Below are 20,564 nucleotides of genomic sequence, written 5' to 3'. Positions count from 1 at the left end.
GATATTCTGTTGACCGCAGATGACATTTTGCTAAATTGCATAAACAGCGTGAATAGGTAAATTTAAGCAAACAATTATTTATTTAAAGGCCGCATGCCACATGCCACATACACCCGCGTATCACATGCCATTTTCATCACAAACACCCATCCTGCTGCTAAAATTATTTATTGTTTTCAAAATTAGCCATATCAAATATTTTATACATTTGCGATTTATAAACGAATTCGTTTTCGGCTTCAACAACGGCGGATTAGTGCAGGACAGCGCAGCTGGAGAATAAATCAAAAACACAAATGACCAATTAATAAATTATTAAAATGTCCAGATAGAAAATGAAATTTAATTTTCTAATGACACCAGAGAAACCCCGATTAAATGACACATAGCACATCATTTGATCCCCGGCTATTTTATGTACCATGTGCAACCACAACATAAACCGAATGAGGACCTCTCTCTCTCTCTCTCTCTCCACCCCAACCATATAGAGCGCATACACATGCTGGCACATAATGGAATTCGATGTTGGTCGGGTGTTGGGTGTACGGAAAATGGAAAAGCTCCAAATGCAAAATGTGTCAAATGGGGCACAGATGCACCCTATTACAATTTAATAACATTTCAGGTCATAATAGTACGTATGGCAACCGCAACATATTTAAAACGCAACCGCTTTTATGCACTCACATATTAACCCATTTAACCGCAACATAATTTCAACGATTGGCATGTAGTCCACCGATAGTATCGCCATCACTCCATACAAAAAATACACCCCACATTCTATAGACACACACCCATCCTAACATAGATAATACAACAAATTAAATGATTGACTTTCTCTAAAAGAGTGCATGGGTTTATTTAAAAAAAGTTTGCCAATTCGCTATTCGAAACTGGAGTTATTTGTCAGGCATCACATGCTATGATCCGGTTAAGGATATGGGCCAAAAGCCACATGACAATAAATTGTCTATCGTCCACCTATACGAATCCACTCCACTTACCACCAAACCCCAGAGCATAATTTAATCTGCAATGTTTAACACATCCCATATGGAAGGTAGACTGAAACGAAAATTAATCAAATCATGGTGTGACTTTTATGGGTGACTTTCAAACTCGGTCACAATTTCTCTCCCGCAAGAAAGGAGCACGCACAAAAGGGAGCCTGAAGGATAGCAAGACCCTTTCGTAGCAGGTCCTTTGTAATTCCTCGTCAGGCTGATTTGACTCTGCACGGAACGGAGAGCATTCCATCCTCCATGACCACAAATGAGCATAATTTCAAAGCATTTGCCTTTCACTTTCAAATCCAAAAAGTCCAACCCCTAATGATGCTGATGTGACGCAAGGGAAACCTAAACGAAGAAAAAAGGAAACTTTTAATTGTTCCAAACGAGGGACTGATAGTAATGAAAAAATCATCTGGAGCAACAAGATACAAAGGTAAAGGGGAGTCATGCACTGCAAAATGGTTCGCAACACAAAAAAAACTGTGTTTTGGTAAATTGCATAGTTCACCACACAATGTTTAATGATGGGACATTAAATATTACGACTTGCAAAAAGAGGATCTATATGCAAATACTAGTACACAGATATGAATAACATGTACACAGATGCAGAAATGTAAATACTTTGTCTAAATTGTGCCAGAAAATGATTCAAAGTTGATCAACTACTACTTTAGAATGAACTAGCTCATGGTTCGGAGGCCGCCGTAACGACGAGGTTAGCATGTCCGCCTTTGGCGCTGAACGCCTGGAATCGAATCCTGACAAGACCATTAGAAAAAAAATTTCCACGTTGGTTTCCCCTCCTAATGCTGGCAATATTTGTGAGGCACTATGCCATGGAAAAACTCGATTATAAAAAGGAGGCCCCTTACCACTTAAACTTGAGTCGGACTGCTCTCATTGATATGTGAGAAATTTACCCTTGTTCCTTAGTGGAATGTTCGTGTGCAAAAATTGCATTTGCATGGTTCATGGTATACAGATACTCTCCTGTAGTGCAGATTGGATAATGCACATTTTATCATGGATTTTTATTTGGGTGTTTTGCACATTCATGGGTACTTTTGAAAACAGATGAGGTAGTACTTGGAGTGTTTGCGAAAAAGATCCTTGGTAAAATACAAGGACCTGTTTGCTTTAATATAGGCGTTAGCATAGGTAAGCGTATTGAAATATTGCGGTTGCGTGGGCTAGATCATGTTGTCATAATGAATGAAGAAGCTCCAGCTAAAAAGATTTTTGAAGCTTATCATAAGGACACATGCAAGGGGAAGGGGAAGACCAAAACTCTGATGGGAAATCAAGTGGATAAAGACTTTTAGCAGAGCAAAAATACAATAGGTTTTTTCAGTTGAACGATTGGAAATAACAATGAAGAAAACATTTACAAAGCCGCATTTTAATTTCTGAGCCATATATCCTCCTGTATCGTAGCAGAAGCGCCATATATTTAGCTTTCGTTGTAAAATGAGCAATAATTGGTTGATGTTTTGAACTCTAGGACACCCGTCCGGTTTGTAAAATAAAAATATATCCAGTTACCGATCCCTTTCTTCAATACCATTCGCCTAGTCTGAATCAGAATATGCGATTAATTTTCCATTTTCGACTTCAGAAAATTTAATGTTTGCGCAATTTTCCATGTTAAACCATGCTTACGTTCTGTCGACATACTCTTCTTGGTCCAAATATATGTCCCCGCCATCGATTTGTATACGTAGACCAAGGCACTGCTTTGCCCTTCCAAAAAACTCCAATTTGAATTGCGACATTAATCCGGAGATGAGTGTTTCACGATAAGAATTTCCATTGCCAAACGTAGTAAGTATTCCATTTTTATATATATGAATACACGGTTCCACTTTTGAGTGTATAAGTCCAGATTTTTTCAAGCCTAATCCAGTTTGTTATACCAAACCAAACTTGACTGTTTTAATCCAAATACAGGTTTGTTGAGCTTCAAAAACTGTCCCTGTTACCCAATTTTGTTATAACAACATTCGCTCCAGATGGTTTCTCGACATATGTCCATGTGTTATTCTCTCTAAATGATCCAAGCTCAAACTCAATTATATCAATCCACCTTTCTTTTTCACTGCTTTGGCTAGTGGTGGAGACGTCATTGATGCCAGAATAATACAACGAACTTACGTGGAAAATTACATCTCAACATACAAAAACTTCTCTTCATTCTGGGCTACAAACCTCAAAACCTTACAAAGTTGTACTGTATCCCAAAAAAATTCACTCTTCGGACTTGGCATCCAACTTTCATGTTTTCTTTTTTTTTGTTTTGAGATATCTATTGGCAAAATGGCTAGGTCAAATATCAAAGTGGTATGAAATATACATATAATCTTTTTCTACCCTCCAATATCGGATGGGGGTATACTAATTTCGTCATTCTGTTTGAATCTCCTGGAAATATTCGACTAAGACCCCAAAAAGTAGTTCGTCGTGACATTTTAAGTCAATTCAGCCATGTCCGTCCGTCTGTCTGTGGAAAGCACACTTACTTTCGAAGAAGTAAAGCCAGCCGTGTAGGTCGGTTGTACAATCCCAACCCAAAATGGGCTATATCGGTCCATGTTTTAGTATAGCTGCCATAAAAACCTATCTCGGGTCTTGACTTCTTGAGCCTCTAGAAGGCACAATTCTCATCCGATTTGGCTGAAATTTTGCATGAGGTGTTTTATTATGACTTCCAATAACTGTGCTGAGTATGGTTGAAATCGGTCCATAACCAAATATAGCTGCCATATAAACCGATCTGGAGTCTAGACTTCTTGAGCCACTAGAGGGCACTATTCCTATCCGATTTGGCTGAAATTTTGCATGAGGTGTTTTATTATGACTTCTAACAACTGTGCAGAGTATGGTTGAAATCAGTTCATAACCTGCGACAATAGCTGCCATATAAACCGATCCATCCGAACCATAAAAACCGGGTCTTGACTTCTTGAGCCACTAGATGGCACAATTCTCATCCGAATTTTGCACGAGGTGTTTTATTGCGACTTATTGCGGTCCATAACCTGATATAGCTGCCATATAAACCGATCGGGGGCTTCGATTTCCTAAGCCTCAAGAGGGCGTAATTATTATCCGATTTGGCTGACATTTTGTACAACGGCTCCTCCCACGTATCCTTCCTCCAACATACGTATAAAATATGGTCTGAATTGGTATTTAGACTGATACAGCTCCCATATAAACCGATCTCCCTACTTTACAACCTTGAGCCCCTAAAAGACAAAATTCAATTCGATTTGCCTGAAATTTTACACATAGACTTCTACCGTGGTCTCCAACATTCAATTCAATTAGCACAATTCTTTTCTTTTATCCTTTTTTTTTGGCTAAAAAGAGATAGCGGGAAAAAACTCGACAAGTGCGATCCATCGTGAAGGGTATATAAGATTCGGCCCGGGCGAACTTAGCACGCTTTTACTTGTTGTGTCTGTGATTTTAACTTATATTTGTAAAGGCAATGTTTTGAGCCACTTCTAAACTTCGTATGCACTATGTAATATAAATTTTAATTTTGATTAGCCAGACGTCGTTTGTTAAAGACAGACATTTTTCGTGAGTGTATAGAATTGCCATGCCGTACTTGCTTTATTTAGATGTACACATTGCAATTTTTCTCGCATTTTTGCTTCTTAGTGGTTGACAATCTAACTGGCATCTGCTTTTGTCCTTCACAGCTTATGTTACTAGCACTAAAATAAAACACCACTATTATTGGCACATTACAAAATTCGCAATTTGCTCAATATACACTCTGGCAGGCTTACCTGTACCTTTCGCCAATTATCTGTGAGTGTGTGTGAGTGTGACATTCAAAATTGATGGAATATCGTACTTCCGTTAATTATATCTGACCACGTTTCTGTGAGACATGGTTTTAAACACACGTGTACACATTTGCATTTGCACAAAACACACACTCGCATATCCATGCATTTATGAGATGTGGCATGCCACTTCCATCCACTTTGCTGGCGCTGCCACAAATTTGTGGTCGGTTGTGTTCTGTGTTCTGTTCTGCTTTGTTCACTGCTTGATCGATTTTTTCCTCGTCACAGACGGAAAGAAAGTCACCAGGTTTGTGTTGTGTCACGTAACGCATAAAAACCAGTTTTCCCTGTTGATTCCTATGAGTATGGCTTGTTACACCACCATCACGACGGGTGCCCAACAAAAGGCAGCCACATCAAAAGCGACAGTGGTGGCAACGATGACGATGTTGACAGTGCTGATGAGGAGGACATTGATGATGAATATTATTAGAGGCAGCAGTCGCAAAAGGCCCCATTGACCAAGACATGAGCGATATATGAAAAGAGGGACCAATGACAAGCCATCATCGAAGCAATCAAAGAGACATTATTACTTACAAATGACGGATATCGGTATCTCAGACAAAAGTACGATTGTGTGACGGGTCGCCCGTCGAACGTCTGTTTCCCTTCTGTCTTGTACCAATCGCTTCCTTACAGCCACAAATCGAAATGAGTTCCCTTTAAGTTTAAGGTTTGAGTACGTACGACTCAAACGACCAGGAGAACGACTTTGGCAGTTACATGAAGCAAATGGCTCTTTAGTTAGTTTGGTGTTGACTTTCAGTATCTTAATAGCCAGGCACAACTAAGGTGCCACAAGACAGCAACAAAAATCAATTGAACGCCATATTACGCCCCCTAACACAAGGGGATGCTCCAAGCAGCCGAAGAAACACATTGAACCACACTCATATTCACGTTCAGTGTTCGATTTAAGTGCGGCCCCTGATTCAATTCCCCAGCTACAAATCTGTCGTTTATCTCCAACGTACCGCAACCCCCACCTCTATCCACCTAACAGTTGGGAACCGATAGCTACTTCGCTTTAATTTTTTGTGGGCCGTTTTATGTCATTTTAAAATGGTCTGTTTAATGTACAATGCTCTTCAAGCGGCATCGTAAACTTAAAAACGATTACACTCTCGTGTACAAGTATTTGGCAAATAAAACAAAATTGAAATGTTTTCAATGTGGCCAACGGCAGCGGGGGGAGGCCAACAACAGCATCAGCAAATAACTGCCGGAATATTGGTCTGCCACAATTTTTTACGACAGCAAAAGCAAAATAACAACGTCATGAGAGGTTTGAGTGGTGTCGATATCGCCAATGCCATCTTTGTTCCTAGTTATTTTTCTTTCGTTCCTGTCGAACGCCTCTCAAATGCAAAGTGAAATAAATTTCCAATAAACTACAGAGACCATAGTTGCTGGCAAGATGGTCTCATAAAGTTCAAAATTAATAAAATATACACAAGTTCTTAGGACAGAGAAACGTAAAATTGTCACATTTTCCACATACTGGCCAATTATGACCGACGGTAATGCGGAGAAATATATATAGGTGTCATCAGCTACAAATAAACCCACTAGGCTTCACACATAAAGAGTCAACGCAGATTTTTTCCCATCAATAAAGGAAATGATTGTCAGCCTTCAATGTCTTGAGAAGAGTTCACTTAACTATATAGACCATATTTTGTATGAATATTAAAGTGGTAAGTCGAAGTTTTGGCTATGTTGATGCGCTTTGTTATCTCTCAAATAACTTTGCGTTCGCCCTATATTAACATGTTCGCTACTAAAGCTCTTTTTGGCGGAATTTTGGAGGTGGGTGGGACCAATCAAAAATTTGACTCCGAATATGAGAATCCTTTTCTTTTTCTACTCCCAAATATCTGTGCCTCGATATGAGATTTTGAACTTTTGGAAGCCGCCATTGTCATTGTTGTTCTGTTACGACTTCCAACAACCATTCCAAGACGATTCAAAACGTCTGGGATGAAATCATTCGTTGCTAGAAATACGAAATAAGTTCTAATTCTTATTGTTGAACCATCCAGATCGCTTTTTAAAGCCCAAAAACTAGCGAATGTTCGCATCCGCTAAATTCGACAATTTCCAACGACATGAGAACCTAAAGTGGAACTCCTACCGACTGCCAGTGTGTGTCCCAACACAGCAGATGTTCCACAGTATCTTCTTCCTCGACGTCCTCATAGCTTCTGCAGGCGTCGTTACTTGCAACATTCAGTCTGCCAACATGTTTTCCGATCAGACAGGTCATTATGACAGGTCCGTCATGACAGGTCACTGTGTCATGACGGACACAAAGACTAAGACGATTGTTCTAGCCAGCGAAGCGGTAAACCTCTTCAAGTCTAGACTGCGCCAAATAATTTTGAAATGTTCACAACCACCACTTTGTGACCTTTCATCACCCGTTACCATACGGGCCTGATCCTGAAGATTCAGCTTAGATGTCGCTAGAGTAGTTCCGTGTAAGGTAGTTCCTGCTCGGGTAAGCTCGTCTGCTCTATCTCTGTGCCACGGCACCCAGAACAGGTGAATTTCGAACTGTTCAGCCATCTCGTTGAGAGATCTGCGCAGTCGAGGGCGGTTCTGGAATTTAGAGATACGGGATTTGATAGATTGCCAGGCTGTTGGGAAGATAATTATGACAATCGTAGTTATTACATAATATGTTAGCCATTCCGCCACTTCTTTAATTGCAAGAATCTTCGCTTGATACACACTACTGTGGTCGGGTAAGTTCTTCAGAGAGCTAGCCTAAAAGTCTATTACCAAGGATATTGTAGTTCTAATCGGTTCTAACATGAATATTGGTACAGTACTTTTTTATCAAAAAGCGGCTCAAGCAATGTTCTATCCACATTGCCTCTATCCGTAGCTGGCACATGACCAAAGAGAAAGCTCCCTTACCCTCACGGCAGTGGTCACAGCAATTTGTCTAGTCACAATGTCCAAAGGCATTAGGTACGGCATTACATTCAGATGGTGTCGCCCTCAATGTGACTGTGATTCACAAACAAGCCATCCTTTGGGTCCTGTTATGTATTCAACAGTAGGTGGAATTTTGAAGCCCCGTCCATACTTCTTCCTGAAGAACGTCACTAAGAGTGCTGAGAAAATTTCCTCCAACCGCAACAGTCATGTCATTCGCGACCACTTTTACACCCTTTGCTTCCAAAGGCAATAATAAAAAGTGATTTTTTAAGAGACATAGGAAAGTTTTTCAAAAAATAAAAAACTCAGAAAAATACATGAAATGTTTATTTGAATAGATAGTACGTTCCATATAATTGAATATTTGAAGATTATTTCATGCAAATGTTTACCGTGACCGTCCAATTTTGGCATACTCTTTCCAACATTTCGACCGGTATCTCACGAATAAATGGTTCAATGTTGTCTTCCAATGCGTCAATTGAATCGGACTTGTCTGTATAGACACGAGCTTTATCATAGCCCCACAAAAAATAGTCTTAAAGCGTTAAATCGTATGATCTAGGCGGCCAATTGACCGGTCCCGAATGTGATATAAAATGTTCGCCGAACTCGCCTTTCAATAAGTCCACTGTTGCGCATGCTGTGTGGCATGTGGCAGCGTCTTGTTGAAACCACATGTCATACAAGTCAAGCTCTAGCGTTTTGGGCAAAAGTTACACTATGATTCGCATCATCTTTGAAGAAGTACGGTCCAATGATGGCACCAGCCCATAAACTGCACCAAACTGTGTCTTTTTCTGGTTGCGTTGGTAGCTCTTACAATGCTACTGGCTGATCTTCACTTTAAGATCGTCAATTCTGCTTATTTACGTACCCATTGAGCCAAAAATGTGCTTCATCCATAAAATGGAAGAAAATCGCCATGAACTTTCTTCACAGAGCAAGCTTTTTGATAATGAAATTAAATAATTTGCAAGCGTTGTTCGTTTGTAAGACTACTCATGGTTAAATTATAGACTAAACTGAAGGTGTTTGATAGTGAAGCTTAAAACGAAAGTGCGGGTGCTGTTTAAACCAGTATTTTCAGAGAGATAATAGCTAAAAAATCACCCTGTTCCTTAGTGGAATGTTAATGGCAAAATTTGCAATTTGTTGATGCGTAGGCAATCCAGCTCCTTCATGATTGCCGTAGGTTTCATATTTTTGAAAGCACATTCAATATCAAAAAAGGTCACCTTCAATGTCCATTGTATATTCCTTGTGAGAGACTAGGACGACTACGCTGTGTACTTGCTTCTACCATGTGCATGCCGATGCCGAGACAGGCGATCTCAAGGGATCTTTGTTCTAAGATATGTTTCTATCCTCTCAAAAGTCTTCAGGAAAAAGCATGACAAACTAAAAGGTCGAAAATCTTTAGCCTTCGTGTGGTAAGATTTCCCTTCTTTTGGAATAAAACTGAACTCCATTCCCCTCTATCCAACAGGTACATACGACAAGCGGATTATATCTGTCTAAGCCAAAGAGTCAACTTGTCGGGCACAGCTTGTTATTCAACAGGGCCTGACGACTGAAAAGAGTCAAACTTTTTACCGCCCGAAGGATTTTCGACTTAGGCACAATTTCCCCCAATAACCTGCGACGAAAGCATATCAGTGACAACCTCTTCTGGCTCCATCTTCTGGTTATTGGTTGGAGAGTGTCCCTCTAAATGTGAATCAACGAGTAGTTCAAGTGCTTCCACACTAGACATTGTCCACATATTCTGTGACTTGAGAATATATCCCACCTTTATAGGTTTCAAATCTATGATCTTTCTTAGCATAGAGGCCTCAGATAAATCCTCTACGGAGCTGCAGAATTGCACCCGGGATTTGTTCTGAGCCTTTCTCAGCTCGCTCTTGTATTTTCTTAACTCAGGTTTGTCGACGTCCCAATCACGCAGTGACCTTGTGGCTTTGCCCTATTCAAGAGTTTTTTGCAGTCCTTCCTCAGGCCAGCCAATTCTGGGGTCCATGGCGGTCGCTGTTTGCCCCTTGGCTTGACAATAGGACTTGCTGACACAAGCGAGACATTCAGCGCCTTTGTGATTCGCTTAACCATTATGTCTATGTCCTCCGTAGTTTCCACTTCCTTCTCTGGTCTAGAAGAGATAGTCATGCAGAATGCGTTCCGAAATTAATCATAATACGCCTTTCTTCTGATAAGCCGAGGGCCCATTTCTGCAGTATGTTTTCCAAGGCTGAAACTAATATAACGATGATCGGAGAACTGAAAGCTTGAAGGTGTCAAATTTGAATCATGTGCCATATATAGGGAACCCAGCCCAGTAATGAGATTTATTAACTTCAAGGCTTGCTCGTACAGAACTTTAGCGATGGAAGAAGGGAAACATTAAGACTATTTGCAAGAAAATGGGCTCTGTGTCTCCCATTTCCAGTTCCTTGAGTAGTTGAAATCCAGGAATACTTTGTCCACGAGCCATTCCTCCACATACCCAAGATTCCTGGATAAGAACCACGTCAAATCCTCCTGATATCAGAAGGAGCTGTAGTGCCGCAGAAGGGTCTGTATCACCAGACCATTGTCAGGATTCAGAGTTTCCACAGCTTTTGCGTTAGCCTTGTTTTCTAAGTCCGACAGGAGTTCATCCTCAAAAGAGTCGTTGATATTATCATGATGAGTTTCCCACACATCCAAGGCAGGAAAACAGTGGAACCACAACTAGCGCCAACGAGGAAGCAATTTGAGTCGCTAAAGGATCGAGGGGCCTTTGATAACGAACTTCAGAATCTAGTTACTGGGCTCAGAACTAGGGAAGCGACCTATAAAGTGACTTTTTCCCCAAAACTCGTCATTTCGTATGCAACACCTCGAAGTATTCTTAGAGCCACATCCATCCGTTCGTTCAACAGGTAGGCGAAATAACAATACCGTTGGAACGAATGAGGCTTTTCGCATGCAATATTGCATAGATACTTCTTATTGTGGGTCGTTTGCTGTCCAATATTGGCCATATTGGGTAGATTGATTTTAATTTATACAAAAAAATTTAAACTGCACATCAAAATTGTTTCGACTACGTATCTTTTTAAGGTGATTAATAAGTTAAAATTTTTCGGAACAGGACTTTTAAAATATTTGAAAACTGAGCTTTTTCAAAAACTTATTCAAGTTTTTAATATTTTTAAATATTCATTGCAGGATATACAGGATAAATATGGAAAAACTGAAAACTAAAATGTTCACTAAAATAATTAAACAATCAGTGTTCTGTGATACAAGTTTCACTGAAATTTTTTCAAACATAAAATTTTAATGAAATTTTTTCAAAAGTTTTCTTAAGACAAACTTTTAATTAAATTTTTAAATAGAATTTTTCAATCAAATGCTTTCTTTTTGTGTTTAGAATTAAAATTCTAAACACAAAATTTCGAGGACACTGCTAAAGGCAATATTTCTAAAACAGTTATATTAAAGTCAAAATTTTATTGATATTTCCCCAACTTTTTTCTAAAGGAAAACTTTCAATAGGATTATTTCTAAAGACAAAATTCGATGAAATTTCCTCAAAAGACAAAATTTTGAATTTTTTCTAAAAATAAAATTTCAACTAAATGTTTCTAAAGACATATATTAGCTAAATTTGTTTTAACGAGCTATAATTTCAATGAACAAAATGTCGAATAAATTTTTGCTAGTGACTAAATTTTCATGAATTTCTTTTTGTTAATATATTTTTTTCAAGTTCTTTGCCTGTTAGGGCGAGATCATCAAATTTTACAATTTTTGTTTGTTTCTCTTTCGAGACGAGCTGAATTATCGGAGATGCATATGGAAAAGGAATCCCAAAGATAGCAACACACACCAATCGTATTAATAGCGAAAACGCATCTTTGATTCAATTACCATATTAAGAGTAGTAGTACGGAAGAAGTGTAATTTGACACAGATAGAATGTCTGTCATTAAACAAAAAAACATGCATTGGGAAAAGTACTGCTAATAAGCAGAGTTGTCGAGCTTGGTTAATATGGTAATTGTATCATACAATAGAAGCGTTTTCGCTATGAATACGATTCAAATGCAACATACCAACGCACGGCCTTTGAAGCCATCACGAAAAGTCTTCTAACCAAAGACGAAATGCGTCCCATAGTGGTTGGTGTGTGTTGCTATCTTTGGCTTTCCTTTTTCATTTGCATCTCCTTTTTCATTTGCAGCTTGTCTCGAGAGAAACAAACAAAAATTGAAAAAAAAAAATTTTTTTTTTTGAAACATTTTTTCTACTTTGTCCAGAGTCGAGGTAATTTTTTCGACTCCGACCCCGCTGCCCTGGTTTAGATGTATATTAAACCTTTAAAAGAATGACAAACATTTCCAAAGAATATCTTCCTGTTATGGAGTCGGTTGTTAGGATTTATATGTCTAGTTGAACTCAACAAACAACGTATGAGTTATATGAACTTCGATTTACGTTGCAATTTTTTCGAACCAGTCACGATGTAAAACAAGGTATTACTATAATAGAATCAGAAAAATTGGTTCGAGACAAGTTCTTGTTATTTAATATTATGTCTGTAACTGGGAAAAATATGGCTATTCGAAAACTGTTCTTTGTTGCAAGAGAAATTTCAAATTTTTCAGCCCCATTTTTTTAGAGCATTTATCAACTTTGGATATAATACGGAGGCAACCGGAGGTCCGCCTATGACGCTGAAAGCTTGGGGCGAGAACAGAAAAACAGAAAAAATTATCAGTGGTGGTCTTCCCCTCCTCATGCTGGCGACATTTGTGAGGTACTGTACCGTTTGGTATGGCAGCCATGTAGAAACTTTTCCCCAAAGAGGCGTCGCACTGCGGTACGCCTTTTGGACCAGCCTATAAAAAAGACGTCCCTTTTCATTGAGCTTAAACTTGAATCGGACAGCACTCATTGATATGTGAGAAGTTTGCCCCTATCATTTGTCATCGAATAAGTTTTGAAAAAAATGCCAAAACTTCGTATGGGAGAATTTCAACTTGCAGTTAAAAGCAAGTTAAAATGCATTAGGTTTGGCCGGGCCGACCTTTGGATACCCACAACTTTTGATGTATATGTAAACCACCTTTCGTCATAATCCGGTGAAAAATGCATAATTTTTGCACCCATTGAGTGGTCTAATAAATACAAGACAATGTTCAATTTTGTAGAACAGAATATTGGTAATTTTGGCAGCTGGATTCAAAATAAGACCGATCTGAACAATTTAAATCGTCAGATCGGTCAATAAGGGGCTATATCAAGATATGGTCCGATATAGCCCATTTTCGGACTTAACCTGCTGATGGACAAAAAAAAAAGAATCTGTGCAAAGTTTCACCTCAATATCTCAATTTTTTAAGACTGTAGCGTGATTTAAACAGACAGACGGACGGACATGGCTAGATCGTCTTAGATTTTTACGACGATCAAGTATATCTATACATTATACGATCAAGAATATATATACGACCAAGAACATATAAATTTATTAAGAATATATATACGATCAAAAATATGTACAAACGTAATAACACAATGAATATACCCCCATCCTTCGGTGGTCCTCCAGTAAATGGGCATCTTGGGAGTAGGTGATGATCGCATCGTTTGCTCCCTGTTCTTTGGACTGCATTGACCTTCCTGTCACTGCACTGCCTGATGTCATCGTTTTAGGTTCTTTGCCTAGTCTAGTCTTCCGACTCTTTATAAAGTCGGTAATGGTTCCATCGTCGGGTCCCAGTTCGTTAAGCTATACTGGATTTCCATTCCCTGTACTGCCTGATGTTTCAATACTAGGATCTTTGCCTATCTTAGCCTTCCAAATCTTAAGTAAATGGTCTTCTTGGGAGTAGGTGATGGTACCATCATCGCCTCCCTCTTCGTTGGGTTGCATTGAGTCTCCTGTCCCTGCGGTGCCTAATGTTTCAATATTACGATCTTCACCTATCCCAGTATTCCGAATCTTTAATTCGGTGATGGGTACGTCGTCGGGTTCCTGTTTGTTAGGCTGTGTTGGGTCTCTCGCCACTACACTGCCTATAATTTTAGTATTAGGATCATTGCTTCTCCTAGTCTTCCCTAGTCTATTGAGAGATACCGTGATTGTTTCGTTGTCGGCTCCCTGTTTGTTGGACGATTTTGAGTCACCTGCCACTGCTCGGCCTGATGTCGCAGAAGAAAATTTTTGCCTATCCTAGTCTTCCGAATCTTGAAAAATACAGTTTTGCTCCCGTAGTGCGCCATGCTGTTAGTCTTAACCAAACTTGTCACCGAGACTTGATCAATGCCAACTACAAAGAGAGTTCCTTCCTCCTTCTCCTCCCTGTGGAAGATCACCCACTTTTCTGCGACCAAACCTTCGTTTTGCTTGCCCTAGAATCCCAACATGCGTTCCGTCGCAAATTTACTGCCCTTTCCCTTGATGAAGAACGTAACCTTTGTGAGCTGGGGGATATCCATCTTTCTCACCAGGTCGAGCTTTGCGTCCTCCCAGAGCGTTAATACCTCTGACGAGCTGTTTGACGATATCAATACATTCCGCCGACGCAAAACGCAGCGTAGAGATGTCCCCTCTAAAATCGCAGCTCATCATTTGTATGGGTGGACCCTCTACAGAGTTCCACACATGTTCAAAAATCCGATCGTTAACCAGATCCTCCACTTGGGACCGATGATCTGGTGGAATCCTACCGGATGCACAGCCGACTCAGCTCTGTTGTGCTTCCTTGCCACTCTGGCGTAAGAGGGCGGCTCTTTCCCATTCTCAGCGACCATCTTCCCTTTCCGTGATGGCTGTGGCCTCCTTTGGAAGTCAGAGTCCTCCATGAAAACTTGAAAGCGGGGAGCTCTTTTTCTTCTTCAGTATTTTAGCAGTGTTATGCTCTTCGGGATATCTGATTCTTTTTCCAGCTTCCGTAGAAGTGCTTGGAATGTAAGTTTTATCCCCTCCAGCATCCTGCACTTTCGCCCGATTACGCTGCCGGTATATACTCCTCTGGATCTCCGGATCTCTTTCTCGGTCTGCTTGTGAGCTTAGCAAAGCCATCGCTTACTTCTACTGTCATCCCGATGCCCTCATCTCTCGATTCGACTGCGAGTCAGAAACACCACCTTTACTTAAAGGCTGGGGACGAACTGTGCATCTCTCTGGTTTATCCGTCTCTTCCTCTTTAATTAGTCTGACGACAAGTTGTGCGCTTGAAGCATTACTCTCGACTACAGGTGCCAAGGCACCACCACAGATGTTGAGTCTTTGGAGTCCATTTCTAGCCTACTCTAAAGGGCTTTAAATTTTTTTTCGTAATAGGTAGTACCTATTCCGAGATACGGATATATATTTATTTTTTTTTTTTTGAGGAGCGAAATAAAAACACGTCCGCTGCACTCAACGGCTACAATAGACATATGTACTTTACAGGGTAACAGATCACCATTAAGATGTGTTATAGACAATAACGATGTTTATATACACTCTATCCTACAGTGGTGGGTATAAAAATACGCGTCTTCACCCCTTTCCTTTTTTCTTCGATTTTTATACCCACCACCGAAGGATAGGGGTATATTCATTTTGTCATTCCGTTTGCAACTCATCGAAATATCCATTTCTGACCCTATAAAGTATATATATTCTTGATCAGCGTAAAAATCTAAGACGATCTAGACATGTCCGTCTGTCTGTCTGTTGAAATCACACTACAGTGTTCAAAAATAGAGATATTGAGCTGAAATTTTGCACAGTGTTTTTTTTTTGTCCATAAGCAGGATAAGTTCGAAGATGAGCTATATTGGACTATATCTTGATATAGCCCCCATATAGACCGATCCGCCGATTTAGGGTCTTTGGCCCATAAAAGCCACATTTATTATCCGATTTTGGACAGTGAGTTGTGTTAGGCCCTTCGACATTTTTCTTTAATTTGGGTTTGATCGGTTCAGATTTGGATATAGCTGTCATATAAACCGATTTCTCGATTTAATATTTTGGGCCCATAAAAGGCGCATTTATTGTCCGATGTCGCCGAAATTTGGGACAGTGAGTTAAGTTAAGCCCCTTGACATACTTTTGCAATATCGCACAGATCGGTCCAGATTTGGATATAGCTGCCATATAGACCCATATCTCGGTTTTAGGTTTTGGGACCATAAAAGGCGCATTTATTGTCCAATGACGCTGCAATTTGAGACAGTGAGATGAATCAGGCTCTTCGACGTCCTTCTTTAATTTGGCCCAGATCGGTCTAGAGTTGAATAATGTACCTGACATATAGGCCGATCTCTCGATTTAAAGCTTTGGGTCCATAAAATGCGCATTTATAATCCGATTTCACTGAAATTTGAAACAGTGACTTATGTTAGGCTTTTTTTATTTTTGGATATAGCTACTGTACTTAATAGTATTTGGTCCAAATCGGAACATATTTCGATATAACTGTTATAGGACAAAAAGTATGAAATTTTCACCGAATTTTGATGAAGGGTGGTTTACATATATACCCGAGGTGGTGGGTATCCAAAGATCGGCCCGGCCGAACTTAGCACGCTTTTACTTGTTAAAAGAATATTTTTTTCTTCGAGAATGCAAAATCAGTAGCCCTTGAGGTAGGTACTTCCCGTCTGAGTAATGTGAAATTGTTATTCTCTAACAAAAGACTAAAGGTTGCATTTTGTTATAAAGAGACGATAACTAAAAATTGGTTTTGTCAACTTCAAGACGTGAACCGTTTTTTAAGGGATATTACTGCGAAGGTCATGATGACCATTGATTGAATATCGATCAACTTTTAAACACACACATAATGCCTGTGGGCGAAGTGGGAACTGCAATATAACTCTGCGAAGGCGTATGGAACCCGTTAAATAAACAGGTGCAGGTTCGTGTTAATGATGACAACCACATTATCTTGCCATTGCAATAAAGCAATGCTGCTGCTATTGCTGTATTCGACACTAAACTACGACAACAATAGCAACAAAAACAAATACATGAACACCAACATACAAGTGTTTACACTTGCGTTATGATTTTTGCCGTTTGAGTCGACGATATTTACATTCACAAGAATTGTTGTTGTTGGTTTATGCCTGCTGAGCTGCTCGCTGCAGCTGCTGATGTTGACGCCATAATCTTTGGCTCTTTGATTGCCCCAACAGCGAACGAATGAATGCAGGGAATTATCTCACACGCACGCAAGCACACACACACACACACAGCTCTACATACATTCGTCGACGCTGTGAGAAATGTGGAAAATAATTATTTTAATGTACATGATGTTGGCTTTGGCAGGGCGATGACGTCGCGCAAAGAAAGGATGAATGAACCACAGACAATCGGACAGACATCACCGCCGACAACGAGCAGAGGGAATTCTCGCGGCAGTGGGAAGACAAATTAAAATTATGCATTATGCAAATGTTGCTTGCACACTTACCATGGCAGACGAATTGAAGATTTTTAATCCAATGCAGTGCTTGCCGCAGCTGCCAATGTTGCCGACGATGGTAGTTCTGATGTTCCTGTCGTTCATGCACAGGGCATTGCTGCTGTTGATAACAGTGTTCCTGATAGAGACGATGGTGGCAATGGTGACATGCGTTGCCAGGGGCAGCACAATCTGCGGCTCCCATGCCATTCGAGGCCACCGCTAGAGCCATTTGTTCAGGATCGTGTGTTTCCATAATGTTATGCCTTGGAAAATAGAGATAGTTTTTTGGATGCAGGAAAGATAGTTTGTTGTTATTTAAATCGATTGCAATGCGGTTAGGGAATAATATGTTTTATTTTACTAACGAGTTCAGCAGCAAGAGATTGACAGTAAGAGGAGAGTGCTAGGACGCTAGCTTAATATATAAGTTAAGGGGCTCAGTTTCCCGATAGTTCTTTGCTTTACCGATATTTTATTAAGTTATTGTTTTGCGTTTTCTGTTTCACTTTTTGGTTTCTGTTGCCTGTGGTCATTGGTATATGTACGTATGTATATTCGAACGCTAAGAGCGACATGCAAAAGTAATGATTTGCAATGATGAAAACATCATTTCCTGCTGCTCAGACACACACGCACACACGCAGGCTATCAAGCAACGTTGAGCTCAGTCCAAAAGGGGAGTGAGCTCCGCCAAAAGACGTTTTAATTCCGTTTCTGGGACAGTCGTAATCCTCCGCACGAAGCTGTTGTAAAAACAAACTTTGTTTTTGTTCCCTTCTTTGGTATTTTGGCTCGATTGATTGCCGGTCAGCTACTTGGCAAGACTTGTCTCGTCGTTGGTTGCTTGGTTATCTTTGGCCTGTCCTCACTGTTGTTACGTTGTTGTTTTAGGGAGGACAACAACGACAACAAAGCGAAATATAGTTAAAATTGAAATGTCGATGCTGTTGGCATTTTTGACATTTTATTAAGAATTCCTTTACGTTTTCGTTTTATTTTGAGCATTTGCATTAACGTTTGCACTGGTCGGGGAAGACCGTTTTAAGCAGCATCGAGCAGCATGGCGTGAGTCACAAAACAATGCCGAACCATAGTACTTGCTGGCACATCATCACGGTCAATGGACACAACAGCCACAGACTGGCGGCCGACAAAGGTTTTAGTTTCCTTTTCCGTAGGATTATTCGTGTTATTTGTGGATGATTTTATTTTTTATTGTTGACCATCATAAAAAAACGCCTTTTTATTGGCATTTCAATATGATGCTATTGTAGCAGAGCCTGTCGCTGTTGTCCTTGCTAAAGCGTAAATCCAATAGCCATCAAAATAAACGGATTTATCGACTACTCATGTGGGGGGGCGCCGATACAAAACACTCACGCACACACACACACACACAGTCGGCTCCCTGACACAATGTTTATGATGCGAATGAATGCCGTTCTTGTTGTACTCCTGGCGATGCGATGGTATTGCTCACGAGCATCGACATGCGGTGAGCATATGTTGGGCTAGCTGACTGCCTGTAATATCTGGGATTGTTAATGCTGGTAAGAATTTTGCTGTTGTTGTTGTTGCTTTTTGAACCCACTATTTGTCAGGAATGCTGCTTCATCAGCTTCTTTGGGTGGCTGCGTGCGTGTTTCTGGGTCCTTGTGTTGTGATTTAATGCTTACATCAGCTGAAACTATCCGAGTTGTGCTAATTAGGTCCCATAAAAGTGCCACAGCTATAAGCTAACCTAATAGAGGACATTACCCTTCCTTACACTTATGTTTCCGAGTGAACTTGTTATTGTTTGTTGGTGTTATCGAGTTTTGTTTATTATATTTTTTCTCCGATTCAAAGCTTAAAGGACTTGTTTTGGTTTTGAGCGTGTGCTTTACGATTCAGTTTTTATTATTTTGTTGATTGGCTTGTTTTCCCTTTCAATATTTTGTCAAGGTATAGCACCGCAAAAGAAATCACACACTTTTGCCAAATTACAAAGAACGATTTGCGATTTTTTTTTTGCTTTCACTTAATTCTTTCATTTGCACTTCCCTTTCGAAGTTGCTTTGCTCTTTACGCATTTACATCTTCTCACCAAAAATTCACAGGATAAACGCGACTATATACAACGACGACGACGAACACAAACACATAGACCGACGACGTTAGTAGCAAAGGAGACGCAACATCAAGTCAAGATTCGGAGAAGAAAACGTGAAAATTTACATAAAAAACCGCATCACTGGCGAATTTGTCGATAGTATGCACCACTACACATCCTGAGGCCGATATTGGCTACTATTTTCTTCTCAATTTTCCATAGTGACACAATGCAGCATCGTATGCGATGCCAATAGACTTATGGAGCAGTATTTTGGTTAGAATTTTTTTCTTCTTCTTCTTCTTGTATTATTAATAATTTTACACTTGTTTTCACTACGTTCTTTATCACGTTTCTTTTGCTCATTGGCTTTGAAAATTTTCCATGCCTGCTTTAGGAGAGCAGGAGGGGATTTGTTTGGAGGTGTGTGCAATAGTCGAAACTTTCCGAAAGAAGAACTCTTGAAATTTTGTTGTTTCTTTCCTCCACTTGGATATTAAAAAAGCAAAACGAAATGAATGCGCGTAGCTCAATGGAAATCGCCGTCAAGACCGATTCAGAGCTAAAACCGAACTAACGGCAATTTCCGCATAGGCATTCTCATGACTGCAGCGCAACAGCTAAACACAGAACACTTGCACGATGGTTGGCTCTCACAAAGCCACCAGCACTCTTGTACACACACACACAAGAGGCAAAGAACAACGTGTAAAACACACAATAAAATACTTAACAAGCCTCTGAAACGTTTGTGGAGGCTGTGAGGAGCACTGGCCAGCGGAGAACACTTTTTGCCTCAGCAGGCGAGATTGAGAGAAAAATGAGTGACGCATATGGGTCCAACAAGAGTAAGCCCCCTTTGAAGAGAGTAAGATGGAGTGTGAGAGAGCGTTAAATGTGGACATATAAAACACATGTGGGCCTTGCAACTCAACAAACAAGTTTCACTTTCGAAATTCGAATGGCCGATGTTCTCTGTTTACACTCTCTCACATATTCAGCCTCAAATACTAGCAGTGTTCGCTTACATTAACCTCTTCTCAATGGGGGTTGCACTGCGCAGTATCCAAAGGAAGCTGACTGCCTGTCAATAATTCAGCAGCCACATATCACAAGTGTGGGTATATAAACAAATATTAAAAAATAAGGATCTAAGGATCTAACAGCCGCACATTACAGCTCCCAT

General features: G+C 40.1%; 1 protein-coding gene across 3 annotated transcripts in view; it reads right to left on the bottom strand.

Moving 5' to 3' along the window:
- The window catches only part of LOC106088805 (nephrin), a 645,485-nt gene extending 625,572 nt beyond the window's left edge, over window positions 1-19,913 (bottom strand). For all 3 annotated transcript variants that reach the window (XM_059368456.1, XM_059368454.1, XM_059368455.1), the window contains exon 1: window positions 17,293-19,913. In XM_059368456.1, coding sequence (XP_059224439.1) covers window positions 17,293-17,539 — 247 coding nt within the window. In that variant the 5' untranslated portion in view covers window positions 17,540-19,913. The remainder of the gene's footprint in view (window positions 1-17,292) is intronic.
- Window positions 19,914-20,564: the final 651 nt, after the last annotated feature.

The sequence above is a fragment of the Stomoxys calcitrans genome, chromosome 5 (genome assembly GCF_963082655.1).
Source record: "Stomoxys calcitrans chromosome 5, idStoCalc2.1, whole genome shotgun sequence".
NCBI classification, from domain to species: domain Eukaryota; kingdom Metazoa; phylum Arthropoda; class Insecta; order Diptera; family Muscidae; genus Stomoxys; species Stomoxys calcitrans.
This window is presented reverse-complemented; position numbering and strand designations above follow the sequence as displayed.